The 17,962-nt window shown below is 38.4% G+C and overlaps 1 protein-coding gene across 1 annotated transcript; it reads right to left on the bottom strand.

Annotated features, from left to right (window-relative positions):
• Positions 1 to 1,098: 1,098 nt before the first annotated feature.
• LOC131035406 (endonuclease 2) lies at positions 1,099 to 3,714 on the bottom strand. The gene is made up of 8 exons (XM_057967106.2): positions 3,312 to 3,714; positions 2,953 to 3,124; positions 2,740 to 2,847; positions 2,515 to 2,654; positions 2,316 to 2,408; positions 2,089 to 2,156; positions 1,403 to 1,476; positions 1,099 to 1,315 (listed from the first exon to the last, which is right to left on the bottom strand). The coding sequence occupies exons 1-8, from the start codon at positions 3,435 to 3,437 to the stop codon at positions 1,200 to 1,202; spliced, it is 897 nt and encodes a 298-aa protein (XP_057823089.2). The 5' UTR covers positions 3,438 to 3,714; the 3' UTR covers positions 1,099 to 1,199.
• Positions 3,715 to 17,962: the final 14,248 nt, after the last annotated feature.

Raw genomic sequence — 17,962 nt, 5'->3', positions numbered from 1 at the left:
CTTTGATCTTGATAAGGCTAGGGGCCACATGGTATCCATGCATACATCCACATCTTATCCACTTGATCTTGAAGACCCTATCCATGTCCTCCATTATCCTCTATCCCATATCCCCAATCTTAATATTATTCCATCCATCTTGTCCTTTTGACTTTTGATTTTGATGAAAGCTAGGGAAAAATATCCATGCAAGCTACACAAGTAATTTTAAATAACATATTTTACTGTTACAAAATGCACACAATATAACCAACATATTTAAATATTATATATAAACTCATAATGATTTGTAAACAATGTAACAATATAAACTATCTTTTGAGTAATCAATCAAGGGAGATCACTAATGATCTATAGCTTACCAATCCATCCTTCCTTTCTCTTTTATGGTTTCCGGTATGCTAACATAACCATCAAAATAGCTATTTATGAAACTACTAAAATAGTTAATGATATTTTTTGAATATTTAAATATTATATATAGACTCATAATGACTTGTAAACAATGTAACAATATAAACTATCTTTTGAGTAATCAATCAAGGAAGATCACTAATGATCTATAGCTCACCAATCCATTCTTCCTTTCTCTTTTATGGTGTCCGGTATGCTAACATAACCATGAAAATAGCAATTTATGAAACTACTAAAATAGTTAATCACCTTTTTTGAAGAAAATGCTAGAGTTCAATTTAGAGTTAAGTTTAGAGCATCATATAGCCTAATAGTTAAAAGGATTCATGTAATCACAAGTTCATTCTAACTTAACACATTCAATTTGAAGATTCTATGGAAATGAGTCATTGAGTATCTAATGCACAAAACCAAATCTATCGTATTATGCATAAAAGATACGTAAAAAACACAAAGCAAGTTTGATGAACAAATAATAAATCCCAATCTAAAGTACCAAGACAATTATAATTTGTACAAACAGTTGATAAAAAATAAATCAAACACAACAAATTAATATAAAAATAACTCACAATTATATGATGACTAGTCCACAGTAATACATGTATTTAGAATATTCTAATTTCAACTATATCAACAAACAAATTAATAAACTAAATTTAAACCATAATAAGAAATTAGAGATAAATAAAAGTCATTGCAACATAAATTGTATGATGTCTTAAACCATTTTTCTTTAACATGGGAAGTAAGGTAGCCATAGTAATTAAGTGCACAGTTGAAAATCACTTATAAACATCGACACCAGAAGAAAAAATCCGATTGAGTGTTGCAGCCAATCTTACACCTCCTTGTGCAAGTCTCTTTTCTACAATTGGCAACCGACTGAGGAAATACTCTTCTGCCAAATTACAAAATCTTCCTGTTAGAAGTACATTAAAAAAAACAGCCATTAAAAACACTTAAGCTGGAAAAGCCTGCTAATTACCTCCCAGAATAGTTCCTGCAGTAACACCTTTATATGCCCATTCACAAGCCAAGCTAATACTCTCCGATGCATAACTGATCAATCATACCACATAGTGAATGAATTTCATGATCAAGGAAGAAACTATATTCTAGTTACAGGTTTAATTTTATTTATGATGATCAAGAAAAGATTTACTTAGAACATATTGATCATGGAGAGCAAAGAACCATCTTCAATGTCTAACAAATATGTGAAAAAGGTTTAAAGAAGAATGGAAAGAAAGAGTTTGTATCTTTTGCACAATAATAGAATCAAAGCATTTTACTCGAGTGCAACTATGCACACACTTTAGAGGTTACTGCATTGCAGAATTTGTTCAAAATGGATAAGGTTGGGAAACTGAAGAGTTTAAAAAAGTGGAGAGCTCATCGTCAAGCTTCTTAACTGTCATTCTGCAGATTTAAAACCTAGAAAGACAAGATCTGCTGTCCCATAAACTATCTTTAACCTCATAGACATTTAAATTCTTCTATTACATTTTAAAAATTCTGAATATCCATATAAACAGCTATACTAGACCACAACTAAACTGTACTTAGATATTGCAGATCACAAATTCTAATCAGACTGCTGGCTCATCAGTGAGCCTTGCATGAGCCAAACGGCTTCAAACAATACAACCAAAAGAAAAATGATCTTGATACCTGTCAGGACAAGACAGGGAGTCCTTGGAGCATCCTTCCCATGTGGGAACCTCATCTGACCATCCCCCCTGTTTCCTCCAACATAAGATGCACAAAACTTAGTTTTCAGACTTAGAGAACCCTGCTTTTTCTAATGGCTGTAGCTGCCCACCCTCCTACTATAATCTTGAAAGAAAAACTCCATTAAATATGGACATAGAATAGAAAATAGCTGTAAAGTTACATACTGTTATGTTTCTCCGAAGATCTTCTATCATAGCTGAAATCTCTAGACCATAAAACTCTTTCAGTGATTCATCTATGATTTCCAAATCCCACACCTATTAGCAAAGCAAAAAGAACAAAACAATCCCTTTTAATGATTCTCCAACATGAGAACAGATGAAAAAGAATGAACAAATTTATAGTGGGCATGTGCATACATACTTTATGCAGATTTGTTTGTCGTGTGTACCACTGTACTGGTAGTCTATTTCCTCCGAGATCATTAATAAATCCCAAATGCAGAGGCTGGTGAATGTCTCCCATTAAGTGGGAAAGGAACATCAGACTTTCTGTCAGATTATCTGCTCAAAATATTCCACTTCATTAAACATCCTAAATCAAAACCCTAACAGCAAACAAAATAATAAATATTTTTCTCAGATTTACATGTCACTGCCGTTGAGAAGTCTCCATAGGTTGCTAACTGAGCTGTGTAATTGTTGATAGCTCCTGTAACACACATATCTTTCTCTCCCTTGTCGTTATGACAGTCCCCTGATTTCAGGCATTAAAAGCAGTTCACAAGGACAGCGCAGTTAATGTAGACACTACATATATGTATATAAGAAAAGAGCTCAAGATTGACAAAAAAGCACTTACGATTATAGTCATAGTTACAGACACCAGGAGGATTGGCAAAGTGTAAACAATAAGACCAAGGATATATAGAACGAACTGTATCAGCCCACAAGCAGATTGAAGCCAAATCTCCTTCAGCGGAGCTTGAAAGGAGTTTTTGCACTGCTTTTGCAGCTGCTTCACTCAGAAGTGGCTGCATTTTTTATAGTAACATCAACAGAAACAAGAGTCATAAGAAATGGTAATGTACAAACATCTTGAAATACAAAGATGATAGATTATTGAGTGTGATCCCAAACATTAATGCTGAAAAATAGACACACGAAACAACTAAAAGATAATACTCAGTGTTCATGTAAAATATGATAATTGAATAGTACCTGAGCTATCTTGCAGGTTATATGGTGCCCTACACTCCCCCATGACTGTGTTGCAGGTGCATTGGCAAGAAAGATGAGCAATAGTAGAAGCATCATAAAGCACAAACAAGGGGAAAACCTTCCCATAATTGTTGTCCATACACTGCTGCACTCAGCTCTCAAGCTCTCTCTCTATATAAAACTATGAAGACTACCTCATGTAATTTATGGTGCTTTTATGTTGGTTAAAGTGTGGACATTGAGACATCAGGTGGATTAAAAGGTATGTTGTGGAAAGTATCATCCACAAAACTATACAGAATATATTTCTAATGGTATTTTAATATTACCTAATTGTATAATCACGCACCACATAGAGTAAAACAACTATCACAAGCATCCAAAATGATGTTATATATTTTGGTATCTATAATTAGATGGATACAAAGGTTATTTAAATGTCAATGGTTTCTAGATAAAACGTGGAACATGGTGGTGGTCAATTAAATTCCACTCGCATTTGACCAATTTTTATAAATAGCTTTATATTTCAGGTGAGTGTTCTTTCTTTTGGGAATGAATCTTTTTACCCCTTACTTTATCCTACCTTATCTTATCTTAATATTATTTTTATTTTTAATTCAAATGAGAAACAACGTAGTCACAACCCACTACTCCAAAGTTCATCTACATCAATACTAAGATGAATGTGCTTGTTGATTAAATATGATTGATATAGGGGAAAGGACTTAGTCGTGCAACTTAGTTGTGCACTCTAACTTTGCGCTTCTCAAAATCCTACTTGGAAATTTCAAATCACTCCAATTTTTTTACAGCAGCTTACTTGGCAAGTCCCCTGCTTATAACTAAGGTTTCAAGGCCACATCATCAAATATGATGCCACATCAGCATGCTTTTTGCAAAGGTGTCCAAAACAGCCCCCCCAAAAAGTGAGACCAATAGGCGTGCAAAAGAGACCCCAATAGTTGTGCAGCTGATATGGCATCACCTGATTGATTACTTTTTACAATATTAGTACATTTCTTAACAACTATTGGTACATTTCCAAACAACTGTTGGTAATTTCCTAACAAAAATTGATATTTTTTGTTTCAAACAATAGATTTTATTTGTTCACTTTTTGAAACAAAAGGTATCAACAACCCTCACAACAAAAAAATAAAATTCAAAATCTATAAACTTAACGCCCATTTGATGCTTAACCTCTTAGGGTTTCCCCTTTCAAGTGAAGAACAATAGGGGCAAGGAGGTTGTGGCATGCAGGAGTGCCTGCTCTGCATTCAGTACACCACACAAGATTGTTGCAGAGAGAGGGTCATACAGAAAGTGCAGGCCTACAGCTATGCTTATGATGATCCTACCACGCTATGCTGCTGATCATCTGATTATAAAAGAGATTCCATAAAATTGCCTTGCTCCTAATGCTCACATGAAGTTGTACCTTCTTTAAATTATTTAAATGCAATTTAAACCTGTTATACTTTATCCTTGGCGCCTTCACCCATTTAATAGGCTTGAGGTACACGCCTCTCCTTTACATGTGACTTGGTACTGTACTCTGAATGGAACGTAGATAGGTACAGGCTTTGAGTGTGTTTTAATCCTTTCCCAAGTTTGAAGATTTTGATTTGACATTTATGTACGCGCCTGATCCATTTTCCCCCACTGTCTTCTTCCTTCTTTTAAATTAAGGAACCCTTCAAATCCTACACCTCCCTTTTATATTTGATGATTTTAAAATAAGTCCCCATTTCAAAGGTCCCTTTGTCTTTGAAATTTGAATCTCAAGGAGAGCTGGGGAAGCGTACCGATAACTAATAATTTCGTGGTGCATTCATAAATGTTAAATGGTAAATCAATTTTGATGTGGCTAAACTAGTTTCAAAACGGGGTTATAAAATTCGCGTTATTGATTTTTTCAAAAAAATTTGAAAAACCAAAGCTATGACCATGATCAACAATCTATAATTTTTGACAAATTTCATGTTATTGGTTTTTCGTACGGTTTTGGAGCCAGTTTAGCCGCTTTTGACGTTTTTTTATTGTTATCTCAATCTGCGACTTAACTAGTTATAGCTATCGTTTTGCTTCTGCATAGTAACAATGCACGCTGGATCTATTATGCACAAGGGTCAAAATGTGGTCATTTCAAAGTGTCACTCGATACCTACTTAGAGATGACCCAATAACCGTACACTACAACCACCTCAAAAATGGCCAATACTATTGCACAAATGCCCAACTAAAGTCCAAAATTTCTAACTAATGGGGCCAAAGTGGGCAACTATTGGTACATGTGAAATTTATTAATGGGTTTATAGTTATCGTTTTTTGGTTTCTCTAAATGAGTAATTGGGGAGTTGGGTGAGCAAGGAGTGAACGGTAAATGGAACATGGTCGGTAACTGGTGCTCTTCCCCTAGCCTCTCTCAATTTTAGTTTTTTAAAATAAAATGACTTTCTTTTATGATGGAGGAAGAGTTTAGGGGAAGAGCACCAATCCCCGTCATAGTTCCAATACCCGCACACTTATTGTCATATTGACCCCCTTCCAGAAAAACTATATTTTTGTCAATACATAATTATAATTATACCAATAAATATTTAATTGAACACCATTACATGTTCACAACTGAAATTACATTTACATATGCACAATTATTGGTGCATTACATGACACAATAACAATCAAATATTGACTTTATAGACACTCAAGTGTACATTCTCCCAAACATCACTTGACAAGTTTATACATTATATGGATTTGCATTTGGTAACTACATTTGCAACAACTGGTGTAAGGCTCCCCAGTATCCAAGAATTTGCATAAAATGAATAAAAAAAATCAAATTTCATTCAAGCCAACGTAGCAAACATACATTGCTTGCATTTGAAGTCTAAAGGGACCAAAGCATTGAAGGATTGCATATTAAATATGAGATGACCGATTGTTTCCCACAAAAATTCAAATTTGAAAATCAACTACCACAAACGAATGCATTCATATTCCACATTCGAATTATTTTATAAGACAAAATTTCTCGTGTCACTTTCATTACAATCAAATTCACTGCATATTCCCGAGCTCTGCAAATTCCCTTTGAACATTCGTTATTCAAGGGCACTCATGCAGGTTGGTACACACAAAATAACTAAATTTGTGTTTTTATTAAACTTGATGGTTATTTCCAGTTAATGCAGTCAATGTTTAATGTTATAATTATTTCAATATAAATTATATTGTTTTCAGTGAAATAGCATTTCTTTCATATATTTATTTCAATATCTTAGAATTGTATTTCATTCCAAGTTTTCCATTCAATATAGTCGTTGTAAATAATATTAGCAGGCATACAAATTATACTGTTTTCAATCCACTCAAATTTATAGGCATTTACTTTTATTCGAAACCCCTGATTTTGTTTCATAAAATTTAATGGGTATACTGCTATTTTCTCCATTGGTTTGTATAATGATCATTTGTCTCAATGGTGTCTCTCTGTTTATAATGCCAAAATCATTACAAAGAATGCAAAAAAAAATATTAATTATTATTCGAAACCCCTTCATTATTTATCTTATCATTTAATGGGTGTGTTGTTAATTACTAATATTTTTTGGGGGCATTTTCATTGTTTGCTTTGCAAAAACCCTTGTTCTCCAACATTTCTCCTTCTATTTCTTAATATTTTTATTTCAATAATATGTATGCCTGATAATATTATTTACAGTGAGCATATACTGACTCTAAACAACAACAAAATAACTAAATATACAGTTCTCAATCAACTTTATTTTTTGTAGGCTCCACATTTATATACAACAATATCATTCATTTATTAATCATATGAGAAATGAATTTATATCTGTATATGGTGAAAATGGATAACAATAATAACGATATTGAAAGGCTAAATGAATTCAACCACAAAACCCTAGCCTAACAACAACAAAGATCTACCATAACATATGAAGATTACCTAAGACAATGCAAATCAAATGAAATCACAAAGATTATACCATCACATGTCCAATAGGGTTTGGATCTCCATTCTTCCTATCTCCATTGATCTTGCTTGATATATTTGCTCTCAGATTTTATGTGCACAAGAGCTCAACAAAGAATGGAATGTGGTTGCAAGTAGGATCGTAGTGTAGTCAAGTCATTAAGATGATTCATTAGAATACATAGAACGATTAGGGTTTGATAATGAAGGAAGCATCTCCTTATATAGAAGACACTATATGAAATGGAGGGATAAGATTGAGAGGTGTAAAAGGAGGTCGGCTATGATTAGAGGGTAGGTAAAAGAAATAATAAAATAATGAAAGGGGTAGGTAGTGTAGGAATTAAGAGATGAATGACATGTGTCATGGGTAGAAAAAGCTAATGAATTAATTAAATAAATAAAAATTCATTTAATTAATAGAAGAAGTGGGATAATTAAATAAATAAGATATTTATTTAATTTAGGAAAAGGATAATTTAAATAAATAAATGTATTTATTTAATTGAAAAATAAGGCTAGAAGAGGACAAATGAATGAATTAAATAAATAAAGATTTATTTAATTAATAGAAGAATTAAGCTTAGATAATTAATTAGACTGGACAATTTTAGGTGTCTACATTTTGCCCCTCTTTGAGACAATGCGGCTTGTCGCGTTGTTTCAAAGAAGATAAGATGAACTGATACAAAGTTGCCCCAAGATGGGAATGATATGCCCCCTCGAGAGATTGGATGAAAATGTCTGAAAAGATCGCAGACAATCTCTCGATAAGAAAGAAAGGCTAGAATGGACTGATCGGATAAAGTGACAAAGTCACGGGATAATGAAGGCTGACTCGGGAAACGAGGGCTAGGGCAGTCTATAAGATAGACCACGAGGGAAAATACATCCTCATTGTCATCTACATATCCACAAGAGCAGAGTGCAGAGCGAAAATAGAGCAGCACCAGTCAGCAACAATGGCTTTCGTTCACAGATTCAACCACGTTCGCCGATTTCAGAGGCCAGCTGAGGCAGGAGAGCCGGTAAGTACCATAAGACCTCCTCGTATTTTGACGCATTTAATATTGTAAGTTAATGCATGGTAGATAGAGAAATAAATGCGCTTAGAATAGGGTCCTAAAAAATGTCAAAAATGTTTAAGCGCATCTGCGTTGGTGCCAGGCGCGTCCGTGCTCGCGAGGCGCGTCTGTGTTTGTGCCAGGCACGTCTGCGTTTGAAACCGCGTCTATGTCAAATGCGGTCGTGTTGGTGATGGTCAGGCGCGTTTGTGCCAAGAAGGCGCATTTGTGCCGCCCAGGCGTGTCTGTGCAGAGCATAGGCACGTCTCTGTTTGTCAGGCGCGTCTGTATTTTTCAGGTGTGTCTGTGCAGTCTTTAAGTGCGTTTATGTCAGGTAAGCGCGTTTGTGTGAAGTTTTGTCTTCTAGGTCAAATCGGCAATTCTGTGATGAACATACGTTGTCGATTGGATAAGCTGCTGAGAAGATACACTCAAGCAGGTCCTCTAGGAAGACTAGGATAGATCAAGGCACTTTGTGATGAACAGTGAGTACCAAGATAGAGTACTTTGTGATGAACAGGGAGTACTAAAATATGACCAACACTTTGTGATGAACAAGGAGTGCAAATGTGAGTAACACTTTGTGATGAACAGGGAGTGCCACACACGTAGTACTTTGTGATGAACAGGGAGTACTACTAGTGATAAAAGCAACACTTTGTGATGAATAGTGAGTGTCACTAGGATAGATAGCAATATGCATTTAGATAAAAAGTAGCATTTTGTGATGAACAATGAATGCCACTATGACTGACATGATTGATTTGCTTGACTGCAGGAGTATTTGCCGATGTTGGAGTCACGGAAGAGATTCCCGTCGACTCAGAGGTTGTGACCTGAGCTGACCTTCGAGGACCGAGCGGCTATTGAGGAGATGGGATTGAGACATGTTCTGTATGTGCCTGAGTTTCGGGCGAACATGAGACTGTTGACTGCGCTGGTGGAGAGATGGCACTTCGAGACATGTACTTTTCGTTTGCTAATGGGGGAGATGACAGTCACCCTTGAGGATGTATATAGGATTCTACAGATACCGATCGATGGGGAGCTGATCCCATACAATCGAGATGGAGATAGGGAGGCCCTGAGACGAGTATTCCAGGACCTAGGACTAGAGATGAGGGCAGGACATGTGGCGTGGGATACTATGAGAGCCACAGGGCTAGCACTGCCAGCAGTGGTAGGAGGAGTGATCAGTGGGTTCCTGTGTCCGGATAGGGCAACACGGGGGTTGGCTGTGGGTTGGGGAGGAGCACTGGAGACACTGGTGACACAACACACCAGATATGCTTGGGGATCGTGTGTGCTGGCACACCTCTACTATGAGCTGCATCAGTTCGTGTACCATAGATTAATGGGATTGGGCTGCGGGGTGACATTGCTGCAGGTGTGAGCTTATGAGCATCTGCCAGTGACGAGGCCGATACACTTCAGAGGCAAGGGTCATGGATGTAGTTTTGTTCATTTGTATGACATGATCACATCACAGCCACAGATTGGCAGGTTAGAGCACTGGCGGCAGGTGATAGATGATATTGATATGGTCATATGGAGGCCATATCTGGGATGCGAGCAGTGGGAGGACGATGCAGTTGAGCTTCCTTACACCTTTTGGAGCAGGTATCTGATTGGGCAGACGCCCTATGTGCTGGAGAGGCAGCTAGTGGACAAGGTTGGCCGACAGTTTGGCAGGATCCAGAGGATGCCCCTCGGCTCAGGCATGTATGCATGGACTGTCAGAGATCAGGCACAGTTTGGGCCTCTATTGTCATATGATCAGGCAGTTACACAGCTAGTAGAGATGATGCCCCTACCTTGGGACATGTGGCCAGAGATTGAGGATGTCGGCATGGATGCTGAGTACATAGCATACTGGGCAGAGCATCCATTCCCACGCCTGACGGATCCGAGGGAGCCATTAGATGGGGATGGTGGTGGGGATGATGATGATGGTGGAGGTGATGGGGGTAGAGGCCGACGGAGGAGGAGGGGAGCAGTTGGAGAGAGGAGGGTTGCACCACGGAGGGAGGGTGGAGAGGAGAGAGAAACTCGGGTGGTGAGGGGTCGCGGTGGATTGCCACTACAGGTGCCAGCAGCACAGGGTCCCAGACAGGTACAGGTACAGGGACAGGGACAGATACAGGGACAGGTACCAGTACAGGTACAGGCACAGGGGCAGGCACCCGTACAGGGGGAGCCATAGGCAGAGGCGGAGGGGGCTGACGCAGAGGAGGATGAGATGATAGAGATGAGGGAGATCTGCCAGGGACATGTAGATGAGATCCAGGAGTTGGAGAGGGAGAGGGATCGGCTCAGGAGGAGGCTCAGAGATACTGAGCGGGAGCAGGATCAGGCTATTCAGCGTTATATAGAGGCTGAGACAACACTGAGGGCTGGGAGACAAGCAGCGGAGGACACAGGGGCATGATATGCTTATGTCCTGCAAGCAGGGGAGGAGATTGCCTACTGGCAGGATCTCTATTATGGTGCAGTGCCAGCAGATTAGCGGGCGAGGAGCTTCCATAGACCATCGCGTACAGTGACAGCTATGGGAGGGAGCCGGAGGAGACAAGCATCGAGTGGTGGGGTTATGGGTCCTCCACCACCACCAGATAGAGGAGACAGGCGGGATGATCCTGGGGCGGGTCCTTCAGGGGCTCAGATTCCATCAAGGCCAGCGGCTCCGAGGGAGGGAGTTCATCATAGCCATAGAGGGCTCCCTATGTATCAGTTTTGTACCATTTTTGTATGATGATGTAGACACCTACGGGTGCTTTGTAGCCATATGATTTTGACATCATTGTATCATGACACTTTATATATATATATATATATATATGAGATGATTCATCTTTGCGGCAGCTATATGCATGTGTACCTATGTGATGAGATGTTCTTATGTGATGCTTATGATATGGATGCAAATATGTATATGATGCAATGCAATATATTTTTTGTTCTTTGATGTTTTATATGTTATGCATGATGCAAATATGAATGTATGTAATGCAGATGAATATGATAATGCAAATGTAAATTGTGCTAACAGGTGTTGTGTGCAGGATGTGATGCAGTTGTGATATCTATATGTATGTATGAAATGCTTATATGTGGTAATGCAGGTGCAACTACATGAAATGCAAATGTTTTTGGTGTGTCATTATACTCAGTCATGTGATAGCAAGCTACACGGACTCGAGAAGGACGATGGAAGTCAATCAAGAAAGGGGGATGAAAGATAGAAGATATGAAAGTGAAAGAGCTTCTTGTGCATTATCATCATTGAGCTTTATTATGACAAAATAGGTTATGACAATCGAGGCATATGTTTGACCCAGAAAGTCATTGTATCTGTTTGCATGGAGATAAGACAGTCACAAACAAGGAATGCCCCAGTTCACACTAGACTCACAGTGTCCTCATATCCTTGGACAAGTCATAGCATTACTAAGAGACAATCCACAAACAGCAAATACAAATAGGTGACGATACCCCATCCTTGCCTTTCTAGTCAAAGACATCCTGGAGATAGAATCTCTAGTCAGAGACATCCTGGAAAAGCTAAAAGACATGTCACCAAAAGATAAAATCAAAAGAAAACCAAGACTCGACACCAACATCCACTGTAGTCCTCAAGTTTAGTGTCTCTTGTCACTTGTATAAGTCTTATTTGATTGTGGTCACAATGTTTACTTTCACAAAAAGGATAGATAGCACTGAACCATAATGTTGTCTGAGTCTGCTGAAAGATTTGATTTGTTGAAGCCCATTGTTTTTGCTGTCTCATCTGAAACTGACTGAATCCATGAAACTGATACTTTATTGCGAAGAAGACAGAACTGTATTGCGGATCGTGCGCGGATAGATTGAAGGAAGCTGGAAGAAACTATACTCCTCGAAACATGTGATGTTCTCAGTTCCACACCCATTACTAGACGTAGGATTTGCCTTAGCCATAGATAGGATCTGATTTATTATGGATGGAAAGGGATGAAAAGGGAGGTTTATTATGAATGGCTAACCAATCTTGGGTAGATCAATAACAAGCCATGATGGGAATGGGTAAGTTTATTATGGATGAATTGGTCGTGAGTGTGTGCAAAGTGAAGTGATGAAAGAGAATCCTGAAGGAGGGAGGAGCAATGTCTCTACGCATGGTGTTGATGACCCAATTTTCACCATGGTACTTGCCCAGGGTGCCACCGAAGTGGTTTTCACCGTTGGACGAAATTATTTCTCTTTACTTTTTTGATTTTTCAATGTTTTTTGTGTCACAAGGCACCTGTTTGCCAGGTTTTCACCAAGAAACGATTTTTTTTTTGTTTTATAATTTTTTTTGTATTTTTGAAATTTTTGATTTTTTTGTATTTTTGAATTAGGATATTCCAAAGAGCTATGTGTAGAACCTGCGAAGGTGTATGTTGTTGATAGGATCCTCCAAAGGTTCACCCTCTGTGGTTGAGAGCTGATATGCCCCAGATCCATATGCTACTGTAATGATGTAAGGACTAAGCCAATTTGGTTCGAACTTGCCTTTCTTCTCTCTGTCTTGTTGATTTTTGGGATTTTCTCTGAGAACTCAGTCCCCTACCTCAAATGTGCGAGGCTTGACTTTGTGATTGTATCTATGATGTTCCTTGACTGAATGATGTGTAGCTTGAGTGACTATCTTCCTTGATGAAGGAACTGAGATAGAATTACTAGTGTGTAGACTACGTTTGCCCATATGCGTGTCACCTGAAGAAGTTTGGGCATCCCTGATAACAAAGTCCTTCAAGGAAGCTCCATTAAAGGTCCATGATGTATCACCAGAAGGGAAAGGATGTGCGAAACAAGTGGATGAGTTATGAAGGCTTATGATTGCAAAAAGAAGTGAAAGTAGGATAGCATGATGGAGACTTAGGATCAACAAGTATGCTTTTTGACTTAAAATTTTAGAGCTTTTGCCCCCAGTTATTTTGATATTAGGGGAGATCAACTCTTGTTCTTTTTCTTTCATTGGATTTTTATCCTTGACTTTGATTTTTGCAGAGTCTAATAGCTTTTGATTTTGATGTGGATTGAAGGACTTTTCCTTATTTTTGACTTATAGATTTTTCTTTTCAAAGCTTGATTTTTGATCCCCATTGAGTAAGGGCTTTTGTAATTCTTGTTGATCCAAGTCTGGAAGTGGAGTGGAAATGGAATGAGTGGTTGATATGGTAAGGCTATGTGAGTTATCAAGAGGGCTGGCGATATGCTTAATAGATTCTTTGTTGGAACCACTCTTAAGACTATTGATATTAAGAGTTGCTTGCACCGCTAGAGGAGATTTGCATTCAGACATAGTAGCCACAACACTAGGTGGTTCACACCCAATTCCTTGTAAATTGTTTGTAGATTGTTCTTGTCGACTGAATACCTTAGGAGATAGTGGGAGTTGATCAACATGAAAGATATACTCACCACATCTCATGTCTTTAAACTTGAACTTGTCTTTGAGCTCTGCTTGTTTGGATGTAGAAGCTTTCAACGATTCTGGATCAACATATGCTGATGAAGGAATAGCTTCTCGATTGACTAGGATTATTATTTCTGATCTAGGTCGTAGATTGTTGCAATATATGAATGGATTTGGGTCAGCTTTGACGATCACTTCAACTCCATTGTGAGGGAACTTGATACATCGATGATATGTAGATGGTACTACGTTCATCTCATGAATCCATGGACGTCTTAGCAATATGTTGTACGTGAGCTCTAGATCAAGGACTTGACAAACCACATCCTTTGTAACTGGTCCAACTCTAAGAGGTAAGGTGACTGTGCCTTTGGATGAATGCTCTTCATCATCATATGCTTTGATAGTAATTTTGTTTGTAGAATTCACAGCTTTGTCGGAATATCCCAATTGTTTAATTGTGCTCAATGTACAAATGTTTAGACCAGCTCCTCCATCTATCAGGACTCGTTTTATTCGATGTTTGTGTATGAAGGCTTCAACGTGTAGTGGTGCATTATGTGGCTGACTTATAGAGGCGTCGTCAGCTTCTGTGAATGTAAGGGAGTGTGGAACAGAAAGGTATCCCACCATGGCTTGAAACTGGTCCACGTTCAGATCAGTAGGAACAATAGTATCTCTCAAGATTTTGTCAAGAATGGCTTTATGAGCGGGGGATATGCGTAGGAGCCTAAGAATGGAGATGAGCGCGAGTGTCTTTCCTAACTATTCTACAAGGTCATATTCAGGCTTGGTTGATGAGGAAGCAGTGTTTTTAGTTGGAGCACCTTGCAAAGTGATTTTACCTTGACAGGTTGTAACATGACATTCAGAGGTAGGTTCGGAAGAAGATCCAATGCCTTTTAGGACAATCTTGGGTCTTTGGGTAGAATTTGTAGGTGTTTTGTCCTTGATGATAATGGTAGAGACATAATTGTCCATCGAGATGTGATTGATGGTTGAATCATAGTTATAAGATGCTCTGGTATAGTTGGTTTGGTCATCTGTGGCTTTAGCTTTTCCTTTGTCATGCTTTGGGAATGGTTCCGTAAACATCTCATGTTCTTGATTGGATGAGTGCCCTTCAATCTCAATGTCACCTCTATCAATGAGATCTTGTATGATGTTCTTCAGTCGATGACAATTTCCTGTCTTATGACCCTTGCTCTTATGAAATTCACAATATTCGTCATCATTCCACCAATTTGGTTTAACCTTTGGCTCATATGGAGGAAAATCTGGAATAGTAATTACCTCGTTTGCCACTAGCTTCTTGAGAACTGACTCAAGTGGTTCTCCCAATGGAGTGTACTTCCTTCGTGATCTGGAAGTTGTTTGAGTATTCACTTGATTGTTTGTAGAACTTGATCCAGGAAAAATGAATTTGGGTTACACTGTATTAGCATCAACAACACCATCATTGACTGTGTTCTTGTTTTTATTCCAAAATCTTGGCTTGTCTTTTCCTTTAAAGTCATCTTTGTTTTCCTTGAATATCTTAATGACTCCTTGTTCAATTAGGACCTTCTCTGTTGCTAAGCCTTTTTCAATGACGTCCTTGAAGGTGGACAAACAAGCTTTCCTTAGATCATAGCCAATGTCTTTGTTAACATTTTGTGTGAACATTTCTACCATTTGTTTTTGTGGAATTTCACAACAGCATCTGCTGGCTAGATTCCTCCATCTTTGTAAAAATGATGCAAAAGACTCTCCCTCTTTTTGCTTGGTGTTGCACAAAGTAGTGACTGATATGTCTGTCTCTATGTTGTAGGAGAAATGTTGGAGAAATGTTGGATAAATTCCAGGTGGAAGTTGGGAGAACCATTCCATAGCTTGATCACCTAGGCTTTGTGGGAATAATCTCATCAAATATGTCTCTTCTGTTGCTACCTCAATGCAAGCCGTGAAAAAATGTCTTATGTGTGCCTTAGGATCCCCTTTTCCTCTATACTTATCAAATTTAGGCTTCACAAAGTGTGTAGGAAATGGAGGCATTGGAATGCTCTTGTCAAATGGATAAGGACATATGTCTCTCATTGTGTATCTTGGCTTCAGTGTATTCATGTCCTCCATTTTCTTTCGTAAGTCCCTGATTTGTTGTTCCAAATTGCTCTTAGGTGGAGATCGACTTCTTGGACCATACCCCATGCTTGAGGCACCAATTGGAGGAGGAGCATGTTGCATATATGGATGATATTGATCATACACATGTTCATATGGAGGAGGTCTATAGTGATGCTACGTATATGGACCACTTGGTATAGATTCATGTTGAGGAACACCATATCTATTTTGTGCATGTATACCATACTCTACAGGCATGTCATGTTCTAATGTGTTGCCCCGAAATTTGACACGGGGTTTCCTTGTGTCCAAATTTTGAGCATGCCTTTGAATATCCAATTGCTTTGGTGGTTGATCCTTAGCATTGATATGTGATGGAGCATATTTCTCTACATAATACTTCCATAATGGTCTGCGAAGGTGAGTATCATATGCTTGACCATGTGTATGTGGGACCTCTGGTTTTTGAAACAAAGATGATGGTGATTCAGGTACCATATGTGGTCCTCTATTGCCTCCACTATTAGGTCTCCTTTGATCCATGTTGGAGTGAGGTTGTTGCAAAGGTCGATTTTCCATTATTTGAGACATGTCAAAATCATGAGGTATCTTGGCTCCACTTTGTGCCATCATTTGTAAGAAGTATTGTCTATCCCTCCTCATTATTTCCTCAACCAATCGATTGAAATGGGGCTTCATAATGGATTCTTCCACATTTGCTGAATGTACTGAAAAATTGTCCATATTGTCATTGTGTGTAGCATTGTTGTTTGTAGTGTCCATGTTCTCAATATTTGGAATGTTTCTATAAGAATCCATGTCAGGTAATGTAGTATGATCAGAATTGAAAAAGATATCATTGTCATACTCATAAGAACTCATGTTTGCGGACTCTTGAGCCTCTTTAGCTTCTCTCCTAGATTTTTGAAGACGGGTTTCAACCATGAACTAGGTATTGACCAAGATGTGTGAGACTAGATGAAAATGGAAAAAGTATGGAAGACCAAGAGTTGGATGGAATGTAAATGAATCTGAGGTGTACTTGCAATGTCCAAAGTGTAAGACCAAGTATGTATGTAGTAGAGTAGGTGTGACTTCCAAAGAGAGGATAGTTTCTCTTGATGAGGTAAGTTGACCTTGACTCTAAGTAAGACCAAATGAGACCCAAAGGTAAGAAACCTTGACGAGGGACCACTTAGCAAAGTGTTGTTGTATGTAGTGTGTTGACAATGTATGATGAGGACAAGCAAGTGACCTTTTGACTCAAGTTTAGACAAATGTGAATGTAATGTAAGGTGTAAAGCACTGATAGACTTTGTGGGACCCAAAGACAGGTTGAATGCTAAATGAACCCTGAAGAAATGACCTAGGAAGCTCAAGAATTCTGAAACTGACAGTGTTTGTTTGCTGGACTGTAACAGTTTTTCAATTCTGGACACAGACGCGCCTGTATACTTCACAGACGCGATTTCCTGACACAGATGTGGCTCTGTTTAACACAGATGCGCTTCTGAGATTTTTTTGCAAAGTGTAATGTTTATTCTGGGAACACAGACGTGATTTTGCCCTTCACAGATGCGATTATACAACACAGACGCTATTATGTCAAACACAGATGCGTTTCTGTAAAATTTGTGCAATTCTTTCCAATCTGTGAAGTTGTTTTGTTGTGACCAAATCTGACTATTTGACTATTTTTCATGACAAGAGGACACAATGTTGATGAGGACTCAATGTTTGCAAGTGTCTAGACTCAAAATAACTTCAAGAAAAGTGTGTTGTTTGATGTAAAATTGTTTTGCATACACTTGAAGACACAAAAGACACAATGTTTTGCTGTTTGGTCTTGAATGTTTTGAATGCTTAAAATAAGTCAAGCACAATTCTTATGGCTGGCCAAGACAATAGTTGTTGATCTCACATGGGGTTTTACCCCCAAGGCTATGCTATTCAGAGCGGATACTTAGATGCTTGACCTCACTGGCTCCACCCTCGACACTCACTTCTCGGGTCAGCCAAGCATCAGTCCCCACGAAAA

Source organism: Cryptomeria japonica, chromosome 2 (assembly GCF_030272615.1).
Source record: "Cryptomeria japonica chromosome 2, Sugi_1.0, whole genome shotgun sequence".
Classification (NCBI taxonomy): domain Eukaryota; kingdom Viridiplantae; phylum Streptophyta; class Pinopsida; order Cupressales; family Cupressaceae; genus Cryptomeria; species Cryptomeria japonica.
The sequence above is the reverse complement of the archived record's forward strand: the minus strand, read 5'-3'. Positions and strand labels throughout refer to the sequence as shown.

Excerpts from the sequence above, each read along its gene's own strand:
- LOC131035406 (XM_057967106.2), bottom strand. The coding sequence starts at position 3,437 with ATGGGAAGGTTTTCCCCTTGTTTGTGCTTTATGATGCTTCTACTATTG. Across the intron at positions 3,125-3,311 it reads TAACCTGCAAGATAGCTCAG|CCACTTCTGAGTGAAGCAGC; the intron begins GTACTATTCAAT and ends TAAAAAATGCAG. Across the intron at positions 2,655-2,739 it reads CTTCTCAACGGCAGTGACAT|ATAATCTGACAGAAAGTCTG; the intron begins GTAAATCTGAGA and ends TATTTTGAGCAG.